Here is a 21,519-nt window from a genome sequence, read left to right on the forward strand (position 1 = left end):
GAGGAGTGGGAGTGCTCCGGCGATAGTACACGATACCGAAGGAGACTTGAAAACGAAAGGGTCTTTGAGTTCCTTGCCGGCCTGAACCGAGAGCTTGGCGACGTGAGGGGACGAATCCTTGGCCGGCAACCTCTTCATTCAACCTGAGAGGTCTTCGCAGAGGTTAGGAGGGAGGAGAACAGAAGGCGTGTGATGCTGAGGCCCCAAAATGATCGTGTTGGGCTGGATCTCCCTGTACCCGTACCCGCCCAAAAAATAGATAGGCACACTAATGAGCCTGATGTTTCGGCCCTTGTATCAAAAGGCCCAGGGGGACCTAGTCAACGACCACAAAAAGGTAAATTATGGTGCGAACATTGCCGAAAAACAGGTCATTTAAAAAATACCTGCTGGGAGATTCATGGAAAACTGGCAGATTGGAAGCCGAGACAATACCAAAAAAATCGTGGGTACCAAGCTAGCACTGACGGGTTAGCTGAAAGATTACAAAGAGAAAACACCAATACCTATTCAAGTAGTGCATTCAGTCCTGAACAGTTGGATCAGCTGTATAAAATGATTTCGTCAATTCAAACATCGGGTCAGTCTCCCTCTGGTTCCTTGGCTCACCGAGGTAATTATCTGTCAGCTTTAAATACTACATCTTGTTACAAATCTCCATGGATAATTGACTTGGGTGCATCTGATCATATGACTGGGCCTTATCAATGTTTTTCATCCTACTCACCATATGTTGGGAATTTGAGAGTAAAAATTGCAGATGGCTCTCTCACCAGTTGCTGGAAAAGGAAGTATTCGCATATCTGATTCTGTAACTTTACAATCTGTCTTACATGTTCCCAAGTTATCTTGCAACCTGTTATCCATCAGTCAGTTAACGAAAGACTCAAATTGTTCTGCTAAATTTGTTTCCTCTCATTGTGTTTTTTAGGACCTATCATCGGGGAAGACGAATGGCACTACTAAGGCGTATGAGGGACTCTACTACTTTGAGGAGGCAAGCTTGAGTGAACTATGTAATACTGCAATTTGTGATTCTGCATCTATTTCTAGAAATAGTGAACTTTTGTTATGGCATTCAAAGATGGGTCATCCCAATTTCCAAAATTTAAAACATTTTTTTCCTTCTATTTGTTCAAATAAAATGTCTTCTGAGTTTCAATGTGAAGTGTGTGAGCTTGCAAAACATCGTCGTACTTCTTTCCCATCATCCATATACAAACCATCTCGCCCATTTACTATGTTTCATAGTGATTTGTGGGGTCCCTCACGTTCCCTCAATCGCACCAATACAAAATGGTTCGTTACCTTTATTTATGACCATACTCATCTTTGTTGGGTCTACTTACTGAAAGACAAAACTGAAGTCCGCTCCATTTTCATCAGTTTTCATTCTATGATTCATACACAGTTCCAAACTCATATTCAAATTTTACGTACTGATAATGGTACGGAATATTTTAATACTATTCTGGGAACTTATCTTCAAAAAAATGGGATTGTTCATCAGAGTTCTTGTGTGGATACCCCTCAACAAAATGGGGTTGTTGAACGAAAAAATAGACATATACTTGAAGTAGCCCGGGCATTAATGTTCATTACCAATATGAAACATTATTTTTGGGGCGATGCCATCTTAATAGCCACACATCTCATTAATCGAATGCCGAGTTGAGCACTTTCCTTTGTCACCCCTCTTCAGAAATTCCAGGAACACTTTCCTACCTCTCGACTCCCCTCCAGTCTCCCGCTGAAAATCTTTGGTTGTACTGCTTTTGTTCATGTTCATGCACACCACCGATTAAATGTGTCTTCCTTGGTTATTCTCCTACCCAGAAAGGCTACAAATGCTATGATCCGGTCTCAAAAAGACTGTTTGTTAGTCTTGATGTTACTTTCTTTGAAACCACTCCTTATTTCCCAAAGCCCTCTCTTCAGGGGGAGAGATGGAGTGAAGATCGGTTCTTTGACCTCTTTACTACTGAATCTGCGTCATCTGAACCAGTACCACCTATTGAGCCTCCTGGCCCTTCATTCCCTCCTATTGCTTCATTCCCTGACCCATCTATCGAGTCTTCCATTGCATTACTTCTCGACCTGCCAAACACAACAGAACACTTAACCTCAGGGGGAGATACAGGAGAGCAAAACAACGCAGACATACTTGTTTACTGAAGAAAGCCGAAAACAAAGAATAGGGAGAACCTCATACCCAAGGCACCAAGAGCGTTGGAACTGGTGATGACTCTGAATAACCATGAGCCCATGCCTAATCCCGATCTGGTAATTGAGTCTTCTTTTGATAATCTTGTACCTGATGATATCAATTTACCTATTGCAATCAGAAAACAAACCAGGTCATGTACTCAATACCCTTGGTCTAAATACATGTCTTATAAAAGCTCATCTACAGGATATCATGAGTTTGTCTCTAACCTTGATAGGATGAAAATGCCAAAGAACATTCAAGAAGCTCTAGAAACACCTAAATGGAGAGAGGCAGTCATGGAAGAAATGCGAGCCCTAAAAAAAATGGAACTTGGGAGTTGACAAATCTACCGAAAGGGAAGAAGCCAGTGGGTTGTAAATGGGTCTTCACAGTGAAATATAAATCTGATGGAATAGTTGAAAGATATAAAGCCAGACTTGTTGCAAAAGGTTTTACATAGACTTACGACATTGACTATACAGAGACATTTGCACCAGTGGCAAACTTAAATATAGTTCGGGTTCTCTTGTCCTTGGCAGCCAACTTAGATTGGCCACTACAACAACTTGATATTAAAAATGCCTTTTTAAATGGAGAGTTAGAAGAAGAAGTATACATGACTATACCACCAAGATTTAGTGGGAAAGGTGAAGAAAACAGAGTATGTAAACTCAAGAAGTCCTTGTATGGCCTCAAACAATCTCCCAGAGCATGGTTCGATAGATTCGCAAAAGTAATAAAGAATCAAGGTTATCGACAAGAGCAATCAGACCATATACTGTTCTTCCAATAGTCTGAAAGAGGTAAGAGAACAATTCTAATAGTGTATGTTGATGATATAATCCTTACTGGTGATGATACTGTAGAGATGGAGAGATTGAAGAAAGTTCTGGCTGCTGAATTTGAAGTTAAAGACTTGGGACAAATGCGGTATTTTTTGGGCATGGAAGTGGCGAGAATGAAAAAGTGAATTAGTGTTTCTCAGCGAAAATATGTTACTGATCTCCTAATTGAAATTGGCATGCTGGGACGCAAACCCAGCGAAACCTAATGGAAGTGGTAAAGAGGGTTGAAGATTGCGGAATACCAGTGGAAAAGGAGAGGTATCAGAGATTGGTTGGCAAGCTAATCTACCTATCACATACTAGACCAGATATTGCATTTGCAATCATTGTAGTAAGTCAACACATGCATTCACCAAAAGAAGCCCACTTAGATGCTGTGTACAAGATCCTTAGATATCTCAAGGGATCCCCGGGAAAATGACTCTTCTTTAAAAAATGTGAGAGCAAGGAAGTAGAAATCTTTGCAGATGTAGATTGGGCAAAATCAGTGGAAGATAGAAGGTCCACCACAGGTTATTGTACATTCGTCTGGGGAAATCTGGTAACTTGGAGAAGCAAAAAACAGAATGTGGTGGATCGTAGTAGTGCTAAAGCTGAATTCAGGGCAGTCGCTCAAGGGATATGTGAAGGACTGTGGTTACGGAAACTCTTGGAAGAATTACAAGTCCCGGTGAACTTTCCAATAAAACTCTATAGTGACAATAAGGCAGCTATCAGCATCTCTCTCAATCCAGTTCAACACGACAGGACTAAACATGTGGAAGTGGATAGGCACTTCATCAAAGAGAAAATTAAAGAAGGGATTATCTGCATGACTTATGTACCTACCAAGGAACAAACTGCAGATATTTTCACTAAAGGGTTGGAATGATAGAACTTTGATGATTTCATTAGCAAGTTGGAGATGATTAATATTTATGATCCAACTTGAGAGGGAGTGTTAAAATCCCAATCCCAAGTATCATTGTAAATAATACACAAATTAGGAAAGTGGATAAATATGGGGAATTTGATATTATTCAGTAAGGGAATTGTTTCCTTGTTTAGAATAGGTAATCGTATTATATATTGGGATGTACATATGAACAAATCAATGTAGAAAAGATTCACAGCTTCTGCTTACACAAGGTTCCTACAGTATCAGCATTCTCAACAAGCATCTAAAATCACATTGCATCTTTTGCTCAGAAGGGTAATCCTACAGCTTGTATGTCATTTGGTATCTCTCCCACTAGTCCTTAGATTATCAACTTTGCTGCTATTGCCATATGACAAGTGCAACCAACTTCTTTTCTGCCCTTCACTATTCTTAAAGTCGGAAGTTACCCTTGCTGATGGGTCCATAACTACAGGTAAGGGGATAGGAACAGTAAATCCTACTACCTCCATATATTTGTCTTCTATTTTATACATTCCTAATTCCCATTTTCAATCTAATGTTAGTTAGTAAGCTTCCAAAGGCACTAAATTGCTTTGTAACCTTCTTTCTTTATTTTGTGGTTATTTAGGATTTGAAGACGAGGAAGACAATTGCCATAGGATGTGAGGCTTGTGGACTCTACTACTTTGAGTCACTCTCTTCTCCCATTGGCTGCACAGCCGCTGCTATATTATTGTCGCCTTGGTCATTCGTCCTCGGACAAATTGAAACAGCTAGTTCCTTCCTTAAGTTTTTGTCTAGTCTTGAGCGTGAGTCTTGTCAATTGGCGAAACATCATCATGTTCCCTCTGCTTCCCGAGTCAACAAGTGAGCAAATAGTACTTTCATGCTTGTCCATTTTGATGTTTGGGGTCTTAGTCGTGTCATATCGAAATTGGAGTTTTGGTACTTTTTACATTTGTCGATGACTACTCTATGATGACTTGGTTGTATTTAATGGAAGATCACTCTAAGTTGTTTAATATCTTTTGTGCCTTTTGTTCTCAAATAAAGACTTGGTTTGATATGCTAGTCAAGATACTTCGTAGTGATAATGCTAAGGAGTATTTTAGTACCCAATTCAATATCTATATGACTAATTATGGTATGATCCATTAGTCATCTTGTGCCCACACTCCACAAGAAAATGGTGATGCAGAATGGAAAAACAAACATATTCTTGAAGTCACTCATACGCTATTGTATCAAATGAATGTCCTTGAAGTCTTTTGGAGTGATGTCGTGCTCACTGCTTGCTCTCTCATTAATAAAATGTCATCCTCCATCCTTGGTGGTAAACTTCCATTTATAGTTCCCTTCCTTAAGGCTTCTTTGTTCTCCCTTCCTCCTCATATATTTGGTTGTGTGTCTTTTTTCCATTAGTTAACTCTAGCTCTAGGAACGAATAAGTTGGATCCTCGATTAATCAAATGTATTTTTCTAGGGTATTCTAATACTCAAAAGGGATATTGATGTTATAGCCCTACTTTGCATCAATTCTTTGTTTTTGTTGATGTCACCTTCCTTGAGTCTATACCATACTACTCTGATTCCTTGAGTTCTATTGACCTTAGTGAGCCCCTTCCTTTGCCTTGCCTTCTAGATCCTAACCTAATATTTGTGCCTCATCTTCCTACATCTTCATTCAGTTTGAGTCCTTCTCGTCGCTTGGATCATCCCAATTTGTAGGTATTAACATGGTGACTCAAGGGAGGAGAGTCTCCTCTAGCTTCCACTTCTACGCCTTTAGTTCCTTGATTAGATGACCTTTTTTCCCAAGACATTGGTCCTCCCAGTGCTGTTTGAAAAGGTAAATGTAGTTATGCCCAATATCCAATATCCAATCTCTAATTTTGTTTGTTATGATTTCTTGTCACCTTCATATTACTTTTTTGTTAGTACTTTGTCTTCTATTGCTCTCCCAAAATCTATTTCTGAAGCCGTGTCCCATTCTAGATGGAGAATGGAATGGTTGAATAGATGCATGCACTACAGGATAGTGATACTTGTGAGTTGGTACCTCTACCTCCTAATACGTTTGAAGTTGGTTGCCATTGGGTGTATACTATGAAAGTTAATCCAAATGGTTCCCTAGCTCGATTGAAGAGCCACCCTGTTGCTAAAAGATATACTCAGGTGTATGTTTTGGATTATCTAGACACATTCTCTCCGGTTCTTAAACTTGCTTTAGTACGTTGTTCATCTCCTTAGCCACTACTTGTCATTGGCCTCTGCATAAGTTACAATTAGATGTGAAGAATGCTTTCCTACATGGTAATATTCAAGAGGAGGTCTATATGGAGCAACCACTTGTGTTTGTTGCTTAAGGGAAGTTAGGCATAGTGTGTTGGATAAAGAAATCATTATATAATTTAAAAAAGTCTCTAAGAGCATGGTTTGGTTGATTTTGTACTGTCATACTTGAGTTTGGCCTCCAATGGTGTGCAGTGGATCACTTTGTATTTTATAATCATACTCCATCTAGCAGGGTTTTGCTTATTGTGTATGTAGATGATATTGTTATTTGTGGAGATGATGATCAAGGCATCTCGGATTTAAAGCTTTTCCAACAACAACAAAAACAACAACAAGCCTTAAGTCCCACTAGGTGGGGTCGGCTACATGAATTCTTTTCTGCCAATTCACTTGATCAAAAGCGTTTTCTTCTATTAGATTAAGGGCTGTTAAATCCTTCCTCACTATCTCATTCCAAGTAATTTTAGGCCTACTCCTCATCTTTGGAGAATTTCTCTGCTATTATTTTTAGGGAGTTTTTGGAAGGGGAAGGAGAGGACAGTTTTGTGGCAATATGCTGCCCTTTCCATCATTTGGTGTATTTAGTTGGAGAGGAAGGGGAGAATCTTTCAGGTTATTGCCCCGTCCCATAGCTTAGTCTGGGGCAGAATGGCATTGTTGTGTCAATATGGTTCTCAGTGATGATTTGTTTAGGAATGTTTCTCTAGAGGACTTGCAGCGTGATTGGTTTGTTTTGCTTCAGTAGTGTTATTTTGTAATTTTTTCTTCATTTTTTGTTGTTGTTTTCCTCTAGCTACTAGAGGACACTTTGTTCTCCTTGCAATGTACTTTTCTTTAATACAATTATTTGTTTTTCTAATTTAAAAAACAGAATTAACACCAACAATCTGTTGCAGAGTAGGTGGCCTTATAAGGCATATTGCCCCCACCAGTTTGTATTGTATGCTTTAGCAATTCAGAAGCAGAGTCTTTTCTACACTGCACGTTTACTTCAGGAGTGTGGAATATATTTTCTGGAATTTTTGGAGAGAATTGAGTTCATACAGAGATGGTGGAAGATCTTTTGGCTCTCTCTTTTAGAGGCTTTGGGAGGAGCAAGGATGCTGGTTGCTTGGGGAGACATGCAGTTTCTGGAGTCTTGTGGGGGATTTGGCTGGAACAGAATGCATGTATTTTCACTGGGAAGGGGTTGAGTTAATCTTTGTTTTGGGGCAGGATACGATATTTGGCTTTTCTTTGGGCTTTTGGAACGGGGAATTTTAAAGAAACTTGTTTCTTTGGATCTCTAGCATGTTTAGAGGACTTTATGAACTTGAATTTTTTTAATTGTATGCATTTTTTTGCATTTCATTTCATCTCAGGAGTCTTCTTATGATCTTATCCTTTGCTTTTACATTCTTTTCCCTTCTAATGATATCTCTTCCTTTTTAAAAAAAAAAAAAAATTAAAAAATAGTTTGTTTTTCATTTTCTATTATTCATAGCTAATTCGTTATTTGCAAATGGCCCACCACCACCACCAATAAATAGATGCAAATATTTATTCCTACAATTTGTGATTGACTGCATGAAAGACCTTTTTCTCCATTTAGCTCACTGTAAAATCTCTTTGCATTGCCTTGACCCACATTCTTCTTGGTCATCCTTTGTCCTAGGGAACCCTTCACATGGACCAAATGGTTTAACTTAATGGTACACCTTTTAACTTTTCATCGCATATCTAGAACTGTACTTAAACTAGTTTTCTCTCATTTTACCTTCAGTTGGTGTTATTCCAAAACTTTTACTAGTCATTTCTTGTTGTGTCTTTTCTGTACTATGAGTCATCCATCGCAGCACTTCATTTTAATTACAATCATTTCTTGAACATACTTTTCCTTAATTGCCAAACATTTTGATCCAAATGGCATATTTCCCTATAGTGATCTTACAAAAATTTTCTTTTGACTTAATAAGTATTTTGCAATCACAGACAAAGCTGCGAAGCCCTTCTCTGATTTAACCTTCACATTTCTATTTAACCTTCACATTTCTATCTTTAGCATCCCTGTTTTGAAATAGATAACATTTAAATTAAATGGATTGCTTGATGAGGTTTAACAAATAAACATTATCTTGGTCAAAATTTTATTATTTAAATAAAAAAGACTATTTTTGTAACGCTAATTGAAGTTTATTACATTTTGAGTAGTTTCATGAAGTTTGAATTATAATCATTTGCATATTAAAGGACAGCTAGCCTTTATTTGTAGTAATACATATTTTTGTCTTGTCATTATTGTGTAGAGTTTTTTTTTTGTATTTTTTTAATGGATAACATGTGGTCAGAAGTCTTGAGCTGTATTCATCTCTATTGTTACAGGCTAAATTTTTGGCAGTGTTGTTAATTATCCCTTCGGCATTGGATTTTTTGGTTCATGATTATGTTCTCATGCCCTTTTTAGACAGGTAATTTCATGGAGAAGGATCTTGTAGTCCAAGTTATTATTTTACTTTTTAGCAGAAAAGTGTATTTTCCTTGTTTGTTCATTGACATCATTTGTCTATAGAAGAAACTTCTTATGAAACTTCTTTTCTTGTAAAAGATTGTGGATTTTTAACATTTTTTTTTTCTTTTATAAAACTTCTTTGCTTGTGCAAGTTTTTTGAAATTATTATTATCGTCATCATCACCATCATCATCATCATTGTCATTGTTGTCATGTTAAGAAAAGAATATAAGACAAAGGGAGCCAGTTATGGGTGATTTAAGAGTATAATAGGCTGAAGATGCGCAATCTGAATCCCACTAGAGCTGAGAAAATAGAATAACTAAAGACAACTGTTTCATATTCATTGTGCATAAACTTGTTGGACACTGATAGAGCTATACAAGGATGAAGCATGGCCAAAAGATGCTAGTTTGCTTTATTCTAGGATATCAATCCTTTTCCTTTTAAACAATCTTGGCTGTTGACCCAATGATGCCTCAAGTTCCAATCACACATCGATTGTGGAGGGAATGTTTGTGTGGCATATATATATATATTGATAATAAAGAAGAATTCATTAATAGAATAAGAATGTACAGCTAGGAGAATAAGACATCTCCTTAACAAAGTCTGGAAAATCCAGATAAAAAACACTAAGGAACAACCTACAGACTAAAGAACAAAAAAGAAAAAAGCCCTCACGAACTAACACTCCAACACATAACACCAATCATGCTGAATATCAGAAAAGCTCACCCCCTTAAAATTGTCGTCCCACACACCAAAGAGAAGCCAAATAATGTAACTTTTCCCAAACCAGCAACTGAGTCGACTTCTTCCCTAGAAAAATGCGCGCATTGTGCTCCATCCACAACCCCCAAAAAACTGCAAAAGAAAAAAAAAAAAAAACACATTTACAAAGCACTGCCATTTCCTTTTTCCTACCAAATCCATCAAAAGTCTTTCTCTGCTAGAAAAATCCTCCACTTTCTTATAATCTTGGGCAAGTTTGCTATCAAGCAACTTGGTTTAAATGTTTTGGGCTGGCTGCAATTCCCCACTTGCAGCCAAAGTGATAGCAGCTGTAGCGTTCACCGGTAATGTGTGGAAGAGGGTAATCTTTCTATGTGGGTAGGATGTATCAATACCTTTTGCATCTTTTAAAGGAAATACCTAAGAATAATATCGTGTTGAGTCTTGAGGACCATAATGACTGAAGATGGCTGGCCCTTTTTTGGCTCAATTTCTCCTCTAAAAAATAAAAGCTGGGTATAACCTGTTTGTTAAACAACTTTTTTATTTTTTATTTTTTTGATAAACAAAGAAATTTATTAGAAGAGAGTAGAATGTAGAACAAAAGAAGAAAGTGGAAAAGAAAAGAAAAACCAGGAGCATAAGAAATCCTCCCTTTACAACAATAACAAAAATTACACTATGAGATCATAATCTGAAAGCCTACTCAATGAAGCAGAGCCAACCAGTCCTACTGCAGGTCAGAGAAATATGACAAAAACAGCTATTAGCCAAAACCCACCATGACGCAAGATAAACCACTCTACTCCAAACCAAATTATTAGCTGTGGCCACCTCTTGGAAAATTCTGGCGTTTCTCTCCAAGTAAACGCACCAAATAACAGCCATAATAGTGCATCGCCACAAGGCTTTCCTATCCTTCACTTTTTCCAAAACCTTTGAATGTGATAGAGCAAAAATCCTTCAAAGTGGAGGGAAAAATCCAGTCATCACCACATATACCAAATAATTTATTCCAGACAACCCAAGAAAAAGGGCAAGGAAGAAACAAGGGTGAACAAGTCTCCCCACTACTCAAACAAAGGACGCTAACATCTGGTGATAAGGCCTCATTAGGCCTTCTCTTCTGAAGAACATCATTAATATTAATTCTATCAAGTACCACAGTCCAGATAAAAGCTTTTATTTTTGAGGGAGCTTTAGCCTTCCAAATCAATGAGTACAAACCAAAAGGATCCTCATTAGGCTTGCGAGTCAAATAAGATAAAAAAGATTTATGGGAGAAATCTCTAGAAGGATCTAAATTCCAAACCCTTTTATCATTCCCCAAATAAACGTGAAAAGAATCAAGAAAACTGGTTAAAAGGGCCAACTCATCAATCTCTCTATTGTTGAGATTTCTCTTGAATTGGAAATTCCAAGAGAAGCTATCCCCTTGTAAAAAAAAAAAAAAAAAAAAAACAGACAGAAATAGGTATATCATGAAGATTAGAGACTCAATAAATAAGGGGAAAAGCAATAGCCAACAGCATCTCCCCAATCCAAAGGTCCTCCAAGGACGAATTTGCTCCCCATTACCCACCGTGTACTGGTTTTTAGGGAAGAAATAATTATAAATCTGAGATATATTTCCAAGGACTCGCATGAGCAATATTAATCCCAACTTTATAATTCTGTTGTGGACCAAATTTACTGCAAATTACTTTATGCCAAAAGAGCTTTAGATTCTAAAGGAAAGAGCTTTAACCATTTCCCCATCAAAGAAATGTTTTTGGACACCAAATTACCAAGACTTAGGCCTCCCTCCCTTTTAGACCTACAAACAGTCTCCCAACCGACAAAGGGATCTCTTTGACTCTCTCCCCCACTCGACCACAAGAAATCCCTCATTAATTTCTCAAGCCTGTGTGCCACTCTCACAGGAATTCTAAAAAAGGGAGATTATACAACGGAGTGGAAGATAGACACACATGGATAAGGGCAATCCGACCCCTAAGGTGAAGAACACTCCTTTCCACCCATCGAGCCTCCTAGCCACTCTCTCAAAAACAGGATCCCAGAAAGAATCAGCATTAGGATTACCACCTAAGGGAACACTTAAATAGATAATCGAACAATTCAAAACCGAAAAACCCACAAACCTGACAAAAGAGTCAACACTAATGCCAATGTCCACCAGATCACTCTCGGAAAAGTTAATTTTCAAACTAGAAGATTTCTCAAAAACTTGAAGGATAGCGAATTAGAGAAGCAACCCATGTTATATGTGAGGAAGAGAATAGTATCATCTGCGAATTGGAGATGCAAAATGACACACTCCTCATTTCCTACCTTAATTCCCACCACGGCTCCACCAGTCCTCTATCAGTTCCTCCCTTATCATCCTGCTCAAACTATCAACTACCATAGTAAACAGAAAAGGGGAGATGGGATTCCCCGAGACCTAGCCTCGCCTTAATTAAAGCAAAGAAGACCATATAAGATAAGCACCCTCTAATCCATTTCCTCCACCTCAGACTGAAACCTTTTCTATCCATAGCCTTGTCCAAGAAACTTCAGTTCACCTTGTCATAGGCTTTTTCGAAATCCAGTTTCTGCACTAGACCCCTCTTCTTCCTACAGACAGCTTCTTCAGCCACCACATTAGCTATCAATGCAGCATCAAAGATCTGCCTATCACCTATAAAAGTGCTCTGGCTAAGAGAGATAGCATCCTCACGAAAAGTAGCCAATCTCTTAAATAATTCCTTATTCAAAATCTTATAGACTTGTAATGAAACCATGGTCTTAAATTTCCACGAAATTGTCAAAATTTCTGCTTTTCTTCACCCTTGAAATCAAAACAAAAGTTGATTTCCATCTTACATAAATTCCATTGAAATTCCAATTTTCAATAAATCATTTGAAATTTATTGAAACCTTGAAATTTTCGTGAAATTGGTCGAAATTTTAACCATAGAATGAAATTTCCTTGGAATTCAAATGTGAGATTTAGATGCAAAGGTAAAATTTTATCTTCATTTATCATATTTTTTATTGAAAGGAAATATTATTACAAGGGCTTTTGAAATTATATAAAAAATTAAACTCATAGCAACATTTTATTTAACCACTCATGTCTAAATTATATTTATTTGTATAATAAATAGTACTTCATTGATTTATGAATTTCATTTATATCAACTAAACATGTTTAATAAACATATATAGTACAAATATGTTTAATATACATACTATATTGTGACTATTGCACCTCATACACAACATAGGTATATTTCATTTATAATATATTAGTCCTAAAACTTATCTTATATGTCTATTAACCATTTCTAAAGTTTCGTAAAAGATTTCTATTCTTTACTACTAATTTCCATGGTTTTTTTCAAATCAAAATCGAAATTGATATCGAAATTGAAATCTCCATAGAAATTTCCGTACTTTTGGAGCTTTGAAATTTTAGTCAAAGTGGAAATTTAAGACCTTGGACTAAACTAATTGGTCTAAAGTCTTTGAATTTAACCACACAATCCTTTTTAGGCACTAGGGTAATAAAAACAGAATTTATGCTCCTTCCTACTACCCCAATATGAAAAAAATTCCTGAAAAACTTTGACAAGGTCTCCCTTCAAAATATTCTAAAATCCCGAAAGAAAGCCATAGTAAAACCACCTGGCCCAGGGCCTTGTTTCTATCCATTTCAAAAACCAAATTTTAATCTCTTCTTCCTCAAAGGGTCTCTCTAGCTAGGTTGCTTATAGGACACCAATCCAGCCCCTCAACCATAACTCTCTCCTTATCCTCCTTTAGAAAGAGATTCCTGTAGAAATCACCTCCTCTGAAAATAGATTCCTATCGAAATCAGTAATCAGCCCCACAATTCGATCCGAATCCCTAATAACCTCTCTTCTATCATCCTCAAGCTCTTTAGTAAAATTATTTCTTCTCCTTCCATTAGTCACCTTATGGAAGAGTCTAGAATTACAATCGCAGCTCCTGACCCAATTCATCCTAGATTTTTGCCTCCAGCTCATCTCTTTAAAACAACCTGCTCAAACTCATTGAAGATACGTCTTCCACCAATGTCCTGAAAAATGAGACCCTCAGTCTATCAACTGCCTCCATTTCCTCAAGCAAATATTTTTTTCCTATATCTAACATCATCGAAGGTCTCAATATTTCAAGTTTTCAATTCTCTTCAAATACTTCAATTTTTTCACAAAGAAAAGATGTTCTTACCCTTCCACAATGTACTCCCCCCACCAACTCCTAATCAAACTCTGAAAATCAGTATGAGTAGGCCACATGTTTTCAAATTGAAATGGGTTGGGCCCCATTTAGCAGGATTAGATTCAAGAATCAAGGGGCAATGGTCAGAAACAACTCTAGGGAGTGCTTCATGAGTAAGAGTACTTCCAAATCAGTAGTAAACAGTAACCTATCAATCCTAGTAGCTACAGATCTAGAGCCATCAGGGAACCAAGTACAGTGAGCATTTGAAATAGCAATATTGCTCAAGTCACAATTTCATGCTTGGAGTAATTTTGGAGCCTCCAAATTTTTCATGTGCAAAACTAATGACATTAAAATCGCCCCCCAAACACCAGCTAGGAGAACACATGCCATGAACTGCAGCTTACTTGTCCCAGAAAGTACTTCTCAGCTGAGGACCATTGGGACCATAAACCAAGGTAAACCACCATTTACCCTTACCTATGACTCAGTGAACAGACAGAAAAAGAACCAACGAGAACATTCAATGTGCTAGCAAAACTGGTATCCCAAATAATAATTATGTCCCCTGAGGAACCAGTTGATGCTAACCACACCCAATCTTGAAGCCTAGAATCCCAGATGCTCCTAACAAGGAAACCATCCACCATCTACAATTTAGTTGCTTGGATTATAACAATGCCAGGGGTAGCCTTGACTATAAAATCTTTAATCTGACGACATTTATCAAAATAGTCCAAACCTAACGTTCCAGCTCAGAATCTTCATTCTACCAACTTCCTGGCCCTAGCCCTCTTTCCCTTTCCCCTTCATAATTTATACAGGAGGCTAATTTTTGCAATTTCTTTTCCACAGTTCCACCTTTTTTTTTTGTTTTGTTTTGTTTTTTGTTTTTTCCCCTTTCATAGGGTTCTAAAAGGGGTTTTTTTTCAAAGAGGGGGGGGGGGGGGGGAAGACAACCACTTTAACTATGGAGCATCCCAATTTATCCAAAAGGTCTTGTGGGTCCTGGCGGTCCCTCTCACCTCCCAGTGAGTCAACGATTAAATTCCCTCCCACAGAATCTAAAACTCTTTGGCATGAAAGAGAACTTTTTTCAATTAGATCAACCCCAGGTGTAGGTAGGATGCCTTTGCCAGAATTAAATGACTCATTTTGAACATCAGAAGTTACGGACCCAGAATTAAGATTGAGAGGAGACGAATAGCACGTATATTTTCCCAAGAGATTATCAGCAACCAAAGCTTCGTCGTCAAAAAGATTTTTTGAACCTATGGAAAAACTAGAAAGAAGCTTACCAGATTGATTATATAATAAGATGACTTGACAAGAGTCTGTGCCTCCTTCAAGAGTGCCTTTTGTGTTAGTTAGCAGTTCGACACTTACTCAAATAGTTCTTGGAAATTTCAGCATCTCCTGAATTAATTATATCTTTCAATTGAGATGAAAGAAAGCCCACAACCTCATATTTCCAAATCTGTTCCAGTTAACAGATTGTTGCCGTCTTCATACCAGTCTTCCACTTCATTATCCCAGTCAGATATAAGATCCATTTGTTGGTTATTGGACATCACCCCCTGGCAGCTTCCTTGCTTATAAGAGTTTGTATTTCCATACCCAAAGCCCTGCCCAAGTTATTTCTGGTTATTACTTCAGTTCCCATAATATTTCCTGCACATCCAGCCTTCCTTGTATAGTCTCCACATGTCAATTTCTCTGAGAATTCTTCTTTATCCCCAATACACTCACAGCTGATCTGATTAGGTGGTTGAAGTGCGATACCTTTCCCTGACTTCTCCTTCTGCATTTGTAAAACCAGTGGATCTTCTATAATTGGCGAAAGTTGATTGTCCTCCCTGTTCAATTTCAACTGCTCTTCCGACTTCCCTTCCGTTACTGCCTTCAAAGATCCCTTTTTGCTTACAATCAGGCACCCATCATAAGAAAAAGCCCCTTCAGAACCTGGGTTTTTAACAACCGTCAGCTTTTCCTCTTATATCCAAGCTAGACAAATAGAGTGGTTTCAAACATAGGCCCCCCCTGGCCCAAACTCTGTATTGTAAAAATTATTCTCCATATTAATGATTTTCAGCCCATTTTTAAGAGAATGACATTTAAAATCTTGAACCAGATTTAGGTCTGAATATTGTCCGAGAATCACTCCCTCCCAGATTTTCTCTTTCCATTTCTGGAAACTTGCCTTGTTGAGTTTTACGGCTGTTTCAACAGAAGTTTCCCAGCTCCGAGCATCAGAACCTCCATACTTTTACCATTTTGCAAAGCTGCACTCACTTGTGAACCCATTAAACTCAAGATTTCTGCTCTCATTCTTCACTAAGTCTCTCGATCCACAGTTTTTACAAGAGAGGCCTTGATTCACTATGGCCGTCTATCAATTTTTCCTTCGCCTTCTAACAATGTTTTGCTAAAAGACCACCAACTTGAGGCCTCCTTATCCTCTAGAATTCTCAGTGAGAATCTTCCCTAGGAATATAAGAATTTCTCTATGACAATCAGGCATCCACATTTATTTGACATTAGGGGTACATGCTTAGGGATCCTCTTGGGTTACAAATAAGGCTGGATGTGCAGAAACTATTTTGATATCAGGGGCACATGCTTAATAAATTATATTTAATTGATTTATGAATTTCATTTATATTAACCAAATATGTTTAATACACATACTATATTACAAATATGTTTAATATACATTGTATTACGACCATTGCACCTCATACACAGCATAGATGTATTGAGTTTATAATAAATTAGTTCTAAACTTACATTACTATGCCTATTAACCATTTCTATAGTTTCATAAAAGAATTCCATGCTCTACTACTAATTTCGATCATTTTTTCAAATTGATATTGAAATTGACTTCAAAGTTGAAATTTCCATACTTTTTGGAGCTTTGAAATTTTAGTTGAAATTGAAATTAAGACCTTGGTTGTCACGCCCCGAACCTTGAAAGTGGGCCCCAAGGTGTGATCTGAGAACCTAACCTGTATCTGTATCATACAAACATCCATGATACCAATAAATATGAGGGTCCAACTCAATAGGGCTCGCCGATACCCTACTCACAACCACTATTCACGTGGAATAGTGGTGAATCCTAGATAGTGCTGGGGGTAATGCTATCCTGTACGCCACCAAACCGACTCTCTCTAGAATCGTCCTCTTTATCTCCTCGTCGTTTGGAACATACAACCTAGTGCCAAACCTTAATACACCATCATTAGAGATGTTAAAATATGCAGCCAACCACTTTTGCACTCTCTCTACAACCTGCACTAACTCCTCATCATTGGCCTATGCGACTTTAATTCTATCTAACAATGTCGGCTAGATCACCAAGCTAGCAATGAATGCCTGGTGATTACCACCCACCAATTCAACGCCGAGACTTTCCTGATCCATTATGATATAATGTTGATCTACCACCACAGATACTGATGCATGCTCTGACTTTCGACTCAACGCATCAGCTACCACGTTAGCCCTTCCTGGGTGATAACTTATGGTGCAATCGTAGTCCTTGATTAGCTCAAGCCACCTACTCTACCTCATATTCAACTCCTACGTGAAAAAGTATTTGAGACTCTTATGGTCCGTGAAGATCACACACTTTTCGCCGTATAGGTAGTGTCTCCAGATCTTCAATGCATACACCACTGCCGCCAACTCCAGATCATGTGTAGAGTAATTCTTCTCGTACTCCTTGACTTGCCAAGAAGCATAAGCAATCACTTTCCCTTGTTGCATTAGCACACATCCCAAAACCTTTAGAGATGCGTCGCTATATTATACAAAACCACCATCCCCAGATGGGATGGTCAAAATCGGAGCAGTGACTAGTTAGTGTTTCAACTCCTGGAAGTTCTGCTTGCACTCATCGGTCTAGTCAAATTTCACATCCTTCCTCGTTAACCGTGTTAGATGGTCAAATAACTTAGAGAATCCCTCCACGAATCAACGATAATTCCTTGCCAGTCCTAGGAAACTCCGAACCTCCTACACGCTCTTCGGTTTCACCCAATCAACCACTGCTTCAATTTTACCAGGATCAACTGAAATACCAGCCCTCGACACGACATGGCCTAGAAATGCAACCTGTTCCAACCAGAACTCCCATTTCTTCAGCTTAGCATATAGCTTCCTTTCCCGCAGTACCTGTAGCACCAACCTTAGATGGTTTTCATGCTATTCTGGACTCCTCGAGTATACGAGAATATCGTCGATAAACACCACCACGAATTGGTCTAGGTATTCATGGAAAACCCTGTTCATTAGGTCCATAAATACTGTCGGAGCGTTAGTCAACCCGAATGGCATGACTAGAAACTCGTAGTGGCCATATCTGGTTCGGAAAGCAGTCTTTACCACATCCTCAGACTTAACCTTCACCTGATGATATCCTGATCGTAGATCGATCTTAGAGAAGACCTGCGTTCCCTGCAGCTGGTCAAATAGATCATCTATACGAGGCAACGGGTATCTGTTCTTAATTGTTACCTTGTTAATCTCACGGTAGTCAATGCACATCCTCATTGACCCGTCTTTCTTTTTCACGAACAACACTGGAGCTCCCTAAGGCGAAACACTGGGTCTGATAAAGCCTTTATCCAGTAGTTCTTGCAACTGTTCCTTCAACTCTTTAAGTTCTGCTGGAACCATCCGGTATGGAGTTTTAGAAATCGGTACCTTTCCTGGCAGCAATTCAATAGCGAACTCCACCTCATGATCAGGAGGTAAATCGGGTAAGTCTTCCAGGAATACATCCGGGAATTCATTAACCACTCAGATATCCTCGAGCATTAACGCATCCTGCAATGGCTCCTTTACACATGCTAGGTACCCTTGACATCCATCCAAGAGTAACCTTTTTTCCTGTATTGCCGATAGAATCTGTGGCGCCGAGTGCACACACGATCCTACAAACTTATACTCCTGTCCATTCGGAGGTCTGAACACTACCTCTTTCTGGTTACATTCGATGACAGCAAAACTAGAGGATAACCAGTCCATCTCCAGAATAACATCAAACCCGTACACGTCGAATACCATTAGATTCACCGGTAGCGTCCTTCCCTGAATTTCTATAGGATAATCCCCCAACTTCTTCCTACATATCACCATACTCCCCGATGGTGTCGCCATGGACAATTCGGCATCCATCACTTGGGTTTCAACCCCACACAATTTCACAAAATTTGCAGATATAAAGGAGTGGGTTGCTCTCGAATCAAATAAGACAACGACTTTATTCGAAAGCAATAACATGGTACCTGTCACCACGTCGCCCGTGTTCTCCGCATCGGTAGGGGTAAGCGAGTAAACTCTCCCCTGAGCCGTGTTTCTCTGCAAATTTTTCCGGGGTGCTTGGTTACCTTTCCCGTACTGATTCAGTGGAGGTGTAGCACTCATCGGCACACAACAAACTTGTGCCACGTGGCCTTATTCGCCGCAGCGGTGACAGTTACCCATGAACGGCTAACACTCACCCTCATGCCACCTATGGCACCTGGGACACCGTGAGCGAGATGAATCCCCCTGTGGACCCTGTGGTTCCACCTCCTATTGTTTACCAGCGCCGTAGTTATTCTTCTTCCACTGCCCCTGACGAGCACCAGTCTAAGAACCAAAAGGCGTTGGCCTCTTCTTTTGATCCTGGACTACCACTTACTTCTGAAGACTAGCTTCAGCCACGGTGGCTTTATCCACCAGTACAGCGAGTTCCCGAATTTGCAGAATTGTCACTTGCTTACGGATATTCTTCTTCACACCCTTCTCGAACCTCCGTGTCTTCTCATACTCGTTCGATATCAAGCATGGAGCAAAACAAGATAGCTCGATGTACTTGGTCGCATATCTCTGCATCGTCAAGGTTCCCTGGGTCAGACTTGAGAACTCATCCTCCTTCGCGTCTTGGGTGGAAGCCGGGAAGTATCGCTCGAAGAATACCTCCTTGAAACAGCTCCACGTCATCTCTGATGGCCCAGTCCTCTACTCCTCTAGCAATCTCACAGCCGTCCACCATCTCTCAGCTTCACCTGTTAGTTGAAATGTAGCATAGAGAACCTTCTGTTCGTCTGTGTAGTGCAGAACTTTTAATATTTTCTCCGTCTTTTGCACCCAGTTCTTGGCCACTATTGGGTTAGATCCTCTAGTGAACGTCGGAGGATGCATGCGGGTAAATTTCTCGATAGTGCAACCCACAACAGTAGGTGGACTTTCCCGTCCCCTTACACTCTGCCCAATCTCCTGCAAGACCTGCTCAGTCAAGCCTCGAGGCACGGCAGGAGACCCATCACCCAAAGTCCCCTCCGAGCTACCGTCCAAGTTGTTATCCTTGGGCTCCATTCTAAAAATAGGATAAGAATAGATTAGTGTTCCTATGTCATAGCACAATTAACACAATCCTTGTAAAATAATCATGTTAACATCTACACTCTCGGGGTTCAGGTCTGCCTCACCGCACCGACACAAAACCATCAATGGTTTGCCGTGATTTTACTGAAATTGTCATTCTAGGAAAAACACAGAATACTGTCAATGAATCCTTGTCTAGCTACAAGACAACCCTCGACCTACTCTACCCATATCTCAATCTACTCATTCCTTACATTCCTATACCCCGGTATGTTCACCTAATCAAGCCTAACCAAGTCTACAAGACCTAACATCCTGGTTAGTTCTAATAACAAGCTATCATGCCCCGAACCCCGAAAGTGGGCCTCGGGGTGTGATCTGAGAACCTAACCTGTATCTGTATCATAGAAACATCTATGATACCAATAAATATGAGGGTCCAACCTGATAGGGCTCGCGAATACCCTACTCACAACCACTATTCACATGAATAACGCAGCGGAACATATTTCAACCTATTACATTCATTCATACCATAGTACTAAGTCTGTCATAATACAAGACATCAAACCAAGGTATCCAACATAATCCAAAATGACATCCCGGCTACAATTCGGTACTCACAACAGTATTTACAAAAACTAATAGAATACTATGCTCCAGAACCCTCTAGAATGCAAGGTCCGACTACCCGAAGGACCTGAAACAAATTTGTATGATTGGGGTGAGACACTTCTCAGTAAGGGAGAATCAGGTTATATCAGTGTGTGGGGTCATGAGTATTATTCCAATAAGAAACAAAGCATTTCGCATTTCCAGTATTTTCACAAACAGTTCCTGTTTATTTCACAATCATTGGTATAATCCGCCAAACCGGCATGTCATTATTGACTCACGGCATTGAACCAGTATTCCACAACCCTCGATATTATGTCATCGGTATAATCCGCCAAACCGGCATGTCATTATTGACTCACAGCATTGAACCGGTATTCCACAACCCTCGATATTATTCGGCAAACCGGCATGTCATTATTGACCCCATGGTATTGAACTGATGTTTCAATAACCATAATTCGGCAAATCGGCATGTCATTATTGACCCACGGTATTGAATCGACATTCCACAACCCTTGATATTATCCGGCAAACCGGCATGTCATTATTGACCTCATGGTATTGAACCGGCATTTTAGTAACCATAATCCGACAAACCGGCATGTCATTATTGACCCACGATATTGAACCGACACAAATCTAGTATTTTCACTCTTCGGCATAAACCGGAAATTTATGACCATCGGTATTAACCCGACATGTCTTACGACCCCACGGTATTAATTCGGAATGTCTCGACCCCACAGAATCAAAGCAGCATGTCATTATTGATCCCACGCATGGTTTTAAATAAAGGCCGCAACCGTTACGTAACGCCGTTACGTAAAGGTTTTTTGGGTTA

At 39.2% G+C, this 21,519-nt stretch overlaps 1 protein-coding gene across 6 annotated transcripts in view; it reads left to right on the forward strand.

The window, feature by feature from the left end:
• The window catches only part of LOC131166855 (chloroplast envelope membrane protein), a 115,720-nt gene that overhangs the window by 14,927 nt on the left and 79,274 nt on the right, over positions 1–21,519 (forward strand). For all 6 annotated transcript variants that reach the window (XR_009139883.1, XR_009139884.1, XR_009139885.1 and 3 more), the window contains exon 2: positions 8,591–8,676. Coding sequence is in view for 3 of the 6 variants with exons in the window: in XM_058125457.1 (XP_057981440.1) it covers positions 8,591–8,676 (86 nt within the window). In the remaining 3 variants the exon portion in view is untranslated. The remainder of the gene's footprint in view (positions 1–8,590; positions 8,677–21,519) is intronic.

The sequence above is a fragment of the Malania oleifera genome, chromosome 10 (assembly GCF_029873635.1).
Source record: "Malania oleifera isolate guangnan ecotype guangnan chromosome 10, ASM2987363v1, whole genome shotgun sequence".
NCBI classification, from domain to species: domain Eukaryota; kingdom Viridiplantae; phylum Streptophyta; class Magnoliopsida; order Santalales; family Ximeniaceae; genus Malania; species Malania oleifera.